The sequence below is a fragment of the Oncorhynchus tshawytscha genome, unplaced genomic scaffold (genome assembly GCF_018296145.1).
Source record: "Oncorhynchus tshawytscha isolate Ot180627B unplaced genomic scaffold, Otsh_v2.0 Un_contig_1105_pilon_pilon, whole genome shotgun sequence".
NCBI lineage: Eukaryota > Metazoa > Chordata > Actinopteri > Salmoniformes > Salmonidae > Oncorhynchus > Oncorhynchus tshawytscha.
Genome location: NW_024607852.1, coordinates 20,001 through 27,500, shown reverse-complemented (window position 1 = coordinate 27,500; position 7,500 = coordinate 20,001). Strand labels below are relative to the sequence as shown.

General features: G+C 49.4%; 1 protein-coding gene across 1 annotated transcript in view; it reads right to left on the bottom strand.

The window, feature by feature from the left end:
* The window catches only part of LOC121842885 (tuberin-like), a 31,046-nt gene that overhangs the window by 10,786 nt on the left and 12,760 nt on the right, over positions 1 to 7,500 (bottom strand). The window contains 3 exon segments of the mRNA XM_042312680.1: positions 5,878 to 6,033; positions 6,133 to 6,214; positions 6,464 to 6,567. Of these exon segments, the coding sequence (XP_042168614.1) occupies positions 5,878 to 6,033; positions 6,133 to 6,214; positions 6,464 to 6,567 (342 nt within the window).

Genomic DNA, 7,500 nt, shown 5'->3' with positions numbered 1-7,500 from the left:
TCCAGAGGGTAGTGAGGTCTGCTCCGCCCACAACCGTAAGGCTCTCCAGAGGGTAGTGAGGTCTGCTCCGCCCACAACCGTAAGACTCTCCAGAGGGTAGTGAGGTCTGCTCCGCCCACAACCGTAAGGCTCTCCAGAGGGTAGTGAGGTCTGCTCCGCCCACAACCGTAAGACTCTCCAGAGGGTAGTGAGGTCTGCTCCGCCCACAACCGTAAGACTCTCCAGAGGGTAGTGAGGTCTGCTCCGCCCACAACCGTAAGGCTCTCCAGAGGGTAGTGAGGTCTGCTCCGCCCACAACCGTAAGACTCTCCAGAGGGTAGTGAGGTCTGCTCCGCCCACAACCGTAAGGCTCTCCAGAGGGTAGTGAGGTCTGCTCCGCCCACAACCGTAAGGCTCTCCAGATGGTAGTGAGGTCTGCTCCGCCCACAACCGTAAGGCTCTCCAGAGGGTAGTGAGGTCTGCTCCGCCCACAACCGTAAGGCTCTCCAGAGGGTAGTGAGGTCTGCACAACGCAGTAGTGAGGTCTGCACAAAGCATCACCGGGGACAAACTACCTGCCCTCCAGGACACCTACACCACCCGATGTTACAGGAAGGACAAAAAGATCATCAAGGACAACAACCACATCAACCACGGCCTGTTCACCCTGCTATCATCCAGAAGGCGATGTCAGTACAGGTGCATCAAAGCTGGGACCGAGAGACTGAAAAACAGCTTCTATCTCAAGGCCATCAGACTGTTAAACAGCCACCACTAACATTGAGTGGCTGCTGCCAACACACTGACTCAAATCTCTAGCCACTTCAATAGTTAAAAATTGGATGTAATAAATGTTTCACTAGCCACTTTATATAATGTTTCCATACCCTACATTACTCATCTCATATGTATATACTGTACTCTATACCATCTACTGCATCTTGCCTATGCCGTTCGGTCATCACTTATCCATATATTTATATGTACATATTCTTATTCATTCATTTACACTGTATAAGGTAGTTGTTGTGAAATTGTTAGGTTAGATTGCTTGGTAGATATTACTGCACGGTCGGAACTAGAAGCACAAGCATTTCGCTACACTCGCATTAACATCTGCTAACCATGCGTATGTGACCAATGACATCTGATGTGACCAATAACATCTGCTAACCATGCGTATGTGACCAATGACATCTGCTAACCATGCGTATGTGACCAATGACATCTGCTAACCATGCGTATGTGACCAATGACATCTGCTAACCATGCGTATGTGACCAATGACATCTGCTAACCATGCGTATGTGACCAATGACATCTGCTAACCATGCGTATGTGACCAATGACATCTGCTAACCATGCGTATGTGACCAATGACATCTGCTAACCATGCGTATGTGACCAATGACATCTGCTAACCATGCGTATGTGACCAATGACATCTGCTAACCATGCGTATGTGACAAATAACATCTGCTAACCATGCGTGTGTGACCAATAACATCTGCTAACCATGCGTATGTGACCAATAACATCTGCTAACCATGCGTATGTGACCAATAACATCTGCTAACCATGCGTATGTGACCAATAACATCTGCTAACCATGCGTATGTGACCAATAACATCTGCTAACCATGTGTATGGACCAATAACATCTGCTAACCATGCGTATGTGACCAATAACATCTGCTAACCATGTGTATGTGACCAATAACATCTGCTAACCATGCGTATGTGACCAATAACATCTGCTAACCATGCGTATGTGACCAATAACATCTGCTAACCATGTGTATGGACCAATAACATCTGCTAACCATGTGACCAATAACATCTGCTAACCATGTGTATGGACCAATAACATCTGCTAACCATGTGTATGGACCAATAACATCTGCTAACCATGTGACCAATAACATCTGCTAACCATGTGACCAATAACATCTGCTAACCATGTGTATGTGACCAATAACATCTGCTAACCATGCGTATGTGACCAATAACATCTGCTAACCATGTGTATGTGACCAATAACATCTGCTAACCATGTGTATGTGACCAATGACATCTGCTAACCATGCATATGTGACCAATAACATCTGCTAACCATGTGACCAGTAACATCTGCTAACCATGTGTATGTGACCAATAACATCTGCTAACCATGTGTATGTGACCAATAACATCTGCTAACCATGTGTATGTGACCAATAACATCTGCTAACCATGTGACCAATAACATCTGCTAACCATGTGACCAATAACATCTGCTAACCATGTGTATGTGACCAATAACATCTGCTAACCATGTGACCAATAACATCTGCTAACCATGTGTATGTGACCAATAACATCTGCTAACCATGTGTATGTGACCAATGACATCTGCTAACCATGTGACCAATAACATCTGCTAACCATGTGTATGTGACCAATAACATCTGCTAACCATGTGACCAATAACATCTGCTAACCATGTGACCAATAACATCTGCTAACCATGTGTATGTGACCAATAACATCTGCTAACCATGTGACTAATAACATCTGCTAACCATGTGTATGTGACCAATAACATCTGCTAACCATGTGACCAATAACATCTGCTAACCATGTGTATGTGACCAATAACATCTGCTAACCATGTGTATGTGACCAATAACATCTGCTAACCATGTGTATGTGACCAATAACATCTGCTAACCATGTGTATGTGACCAATAACATCTGCTAACCATGTGACCAATAACATCTGCTAACCATGTGTATGTGACCAATGACATCTGCTAACCATGTGACCAATAACATCTGCTAACCATGTGTATGTGACCAATAACATCTGCTAACCATGTGACCAATGACATCTGCTAACCATGTGTATGTGACCAATAACATCTGCTAACCATGTGTATGTGACCAATAACATCTGCTAACCATGTGACCAATAACATCTGCTAACCATGTGTATGTGACCAATAACATCTGCTAACCATGTGACCAATAACATCTGCTAACCATGTGTATGTGACCAATGACATCTGCTAACCATGTGTATGTGACCAATAACATCTGCTAACCATGTGACCAATAACATCTGCTAACCATGTGACCAATAACATCTGCTAACCATGTGTATGTGACCAATGACATCTGCTAACCATGTGACCAATAACATCTGCTAACCATGTGTATGTGACCAATAACATCTGCTAACCATGTGTATGTGACCAATAACATCTGCTAACCATGTGTATGTGACCAATAACATCTGCTAACCATGTGTATGTGACCAATAACATCTGCTAACCATGTGTATGTGACCAATGACATCTGCTAACCATGTGACCAATAACATCTGCTAACCATGTGTATGTGACCAATGACATCTGCTAACCATGTGACCAATAACATCTGCTAACCATGTGACCAATAACATCTGCTAACCATGTGTATGTGACCAATAACATCTGCTAACCATGTGTATGTGACCAATAACATCTGCTAACCATGTGTATGTGACCAATAACATTGGATTTGACGTATTTATGAAGCCCTTTCTCCATTCTACAGAAGCCTAAAACCCCAAACAACAAGCAATGCAGTTGTAGAAGCAGGGATCCGAGCAAGAGAGAGAACAACCTCTCACAAACAAACACCTTTCACACCTTTAAAAGGGACCATCTGTAGTTGCTACATCCTTCAGAGGACTCATATGATTGATACAAACCCGTTGAATCTTGAAGAATATAACTTCCACATGCTCGCTCTGATATTCTGAGTTATTTGTCTTTATGGATGGTTGATCCTTGCATCCACAGCTCTGTCTATGAATCTGAGAGGTTACATTCCTCCAGCCTCGTCCCTCAGCCTCGTCCCTCAGCCTCGTCCCTCAGCCTCGTCCCTCAGCCTCCAGAGGTTACATTCCTCCTGCTCCGTCCCTCAGCCTCGTCCCTCAGCCTCGTCCCTCAGCCTCGTCCCTCAGCCTCGTCCCTCAGCCTCGTCCCTCAGCCTCGTCCCTCAGCCTCGTCCCTCAGCCTCCCCTCAGCCTCGTCCTCAGCCTCCCCTCAGCCTCGTCCCTCAGCCTCGTCCCTCAGCCTCGTCCCTCAGCCTCGTCCCTCAGCCTCGTCCCTCAGCCTCGTCCCTCAGCCTCGTCCCTCAGCCTCCAACTTAAACAGTGGCGGGGTAACCACTTTGCTGTCGTTTCATCTGCTGCTGGTCCTTTAACTTTACACACACACAATCTGTCTCCCCTACCCTCCAGGAGGCTGGTGAAGTGGTGTGTGTGTCTCTCCTACCCTCCAGGAGGCTGGTGAAGTGGTGTGTGTGTCTCTCCTACCCTCCAGGAGGCTGGTGAAGTGGTGTGTGTGTGTCTCTCCTACCCTCCAGGAGGCTGGTGAAGTGGTGTGTGTGTGTCTCTCCTACCCTCCAGGAGGCTGGTGAAGTGGTGTGTGTGTCTCTCTCCTACCCTCCAGGAGGCTGGTGAAGTGGTGTGTGTGTCTCTCCTACCCTCCAGGAGGCTGGTGAAGTGGTGTGTGTGTCTCTCCTACCCTCCAGGAGGCTGGTGAAGTGGTGTGTGTGTCTGCTACCCTCCAGGAGGCTGATGAAGTGGTGTGTGTGTGTCTCTCCTACCCTCCAGGAGGCTGGTGAAGTGGTGTGTGTGTCTCTCCTACCCTCCAGGAGGCTGGTGAAGTGGTGTGTGTGTCTCCTACCCTCCAGGAGGCTGGTGAAGTGGTGTGTGTCTCTCCTACCCTCCAGGAGGCTGATGAAGTGGTGTGTGTGTCTCCCCTACCCTCCAGGAGGCTGGTGAAGTGGTGTGTGTGTCTCTCCTACCCTCCAGGAGGCTGGTGAAGTGGTGTGTGTGTCTCCCTACCCTCCAGGAGGCTGGTGAAGTGGTGTGTGTGTCTCTCCTACCCTCCAGGAGGCTGGTGAAGTGGTGTGTGTGTCTCTCCTACCCTCCAGGAGGCTGGTGAAGTGGTGTGTGTCTCTCCTACCCTCCAGGAGGCTGGTGAAGTGGTGTGTGTGTCTCCTACCCTCCAGGAGGCTGGTGAAGTGGTGTGTGTGTCTGCTACCCTCCAGGAGGCTGGTGAAGTGGTGTGTGTCTCTCCTACCCTCCAGGAGGCTGGTGAAGTGGTGTGTGTGTCTCTCCTACCCTCCAGGAGGCTGGTGAAGTGGTGTGTGTGTCTCTCCTACCCTCCAGTAGGCTGGTGAAGTGGTGTGTGTGTCTCCTACCCTCCAGGAGGCTGGTGAAGTGGTGTGTGTCTCCTACCCTCCAGGAGGCTGATGAAGTGGTGTGTGTGTCTCCTACCCTCCAGGAGGCTGATGAAGTGGTGTGTGTGTCTCTCCTACCCTCCAGGAGGCTGATGAAGTGGTGTGTGTGTCTCCTACCCTCCAGGAGGCTGGTGAAGTGGTGTGTGTGTCTCCTACCCTCCAGGAGGCTGGTGAAGTGGTGTGTGTGTCTCTTACCCTCTGAATGATGTCCAGGAGGCTGGTGAAGTGGTGTGTGTGTCTCTTACCCTCTGAATGATGTCCAGGAGGCTGGTGAAGTGGTGTGTGTGTCTCTCCTACCCTCCAGGAGGCTGGTGAAGTGGTGTGTGTGTCTCTCCTACCCTCCAGGAGGCTGGTGAAGTGGTGTGTGTCTCTCCTACCCTCCAGGAGGCTGGTGAAGTGGTGTGTGTCTCCCCTACCCTCCAGGAGGCTGATGAAGTGGTGTGTGTGTCTCCTACCCTCCAGGAGGCTGATGAAGTGGTGTGTGTGTCTCTTACCCTCTGAATGATGTCCAGGAGGCTGGTGAAGTGGTGTGTGTGTCTCCTACCCTCCAGGAGGCTGGTGAAGTGGTGTGTGTGTCTCTCCTACCCTCCAGGAGGCTGATGAAGTGGTGTGTGTGTCTCTTACCCTCTGAATGATGTCCAGGAGGCTGGTGAAGTGGTGTGTACTACAGCTCTCAGCCAGGTCCACCAGTAGCTGGGTAGCCTGTCTCCTCACAGCCAGGTCTCTGTCCTCTGCTATCCCACTGAGCTGAGGAACCACCACCACCTCAATCAGCTCCTCCTGGGAAGGAGAAGACAGAATGAACACGCAGGGAGAGATGGAGAGAATGGGAGAGGGAGTGAAGGAGAATAGTTTGATGGTGAGTGAGTGGGTGAGTACCTCGTAGAGCTGGCGGTTGGTGCTGAGGACAAAGGAGAGGATGTGAAGCACTTTGATCCTGATCACACCTCGACTCTCATTCCTAGGGGGGAAAGAAAGAGAGAGAGAGAGAGCGAGAGAGAAAAAAAGAGAAAGAGAGAAAGAGAGAGAGAGACCCAGAGAGACCCAGAGAAGCAGTTTAACACACTTTCTTTCCCTAAATAATGTTCAACATAAGACGGGAATGACAATCACTCAACGGGCACCTGTAACAACTTTTAGTTTGTTTTTTGTTTCCATGGCGACTGCCTGTTTTGGTATCCGTGGCGACCACACAGCACTATACAGTTACCTGAAGAACTTCTCCATAAGGCGGTGTAGGTTTTGGATCCACCCGTCTTTAGCTGGCTGGATGGACTGGGCCCGGTACGATATCAGAGTCAGCACCGACGCATCCTGATGACATCACAACAACAACTCCTTACAAGAACAATGGAAGACAAAGTGAAGGCAAATAACAGACATCACACAGACTGTCAGACACAGGGAATAAAGAGAAAGAGAGAAGGGCTGATGAGAGGAGGAAAGGAGAAGAGGAGGAATTGGAGGGCCGATGAGAGGAGGAAAGGAGAAGAGGAGGAAGTGGAGGGCTGATGAGAGGAGGAAAGGAGAAGAGGAGGAATTGGAGGGCTGATGAGAGGAGGAAAGGAGAAGAGGAGGAAGTGGAGGGCTGATGAGAGGAGGAAAGGAGGAGGAAAGGAGAAGAGGAGGAAAGGAGAAGAGGAGGAATTGGAGGGCTGATGAGAGGAGGAAGTGGAGGGCTGATGAGAGGAGGAAAGGAGAAGAGGAGGAAGTGGAGGGCTGATGAGAGGAGGAAAGGAGGAGGAAAGGAGAAGAGGAGGAAAGGAGAAGAGGAGGAAGTGGAGGGCTGATGAGAGGAGGAAAGGAGAAGAGGAGGAATTGGAGGGCCGAAGAGGAGGAAAGGAGAAGAGGAGGAAGTGGAGGGCTGATGAGAGGAGGAAAGGAGGAGGAAAGGAGAAGAGGAGGAAAGGAGAAGAGGAGGAATTGGAGGGCTGATGAGAGGAGGAAAGGAGAAGAGGAGGAAGTGGAGGGCTGATGAGAGGAGGAAAGGAGAAGAGGAGGAAGTGGAGGGCTGATGAGAGGAGGAAAGGAGAAGAGGAGGAAGGGAGGGCTGATGAGAGGAGGAAAGGAGGAGGAAAGGAGAAGAGGAGGAAAGGAGAAGAGGAGGAAGAGGAGGGCCGATGAGAGGAGGAAAGGAGAAGAGGAGGAAAGGAGAAGAGGAGGAATTGGAGGGCTGATGAGAGGAGGAAAGGAGAAGAGGGGGAATTGGAGGGCTGATGAGAGGAGGAAAGGAGAAGAGGGGAATTG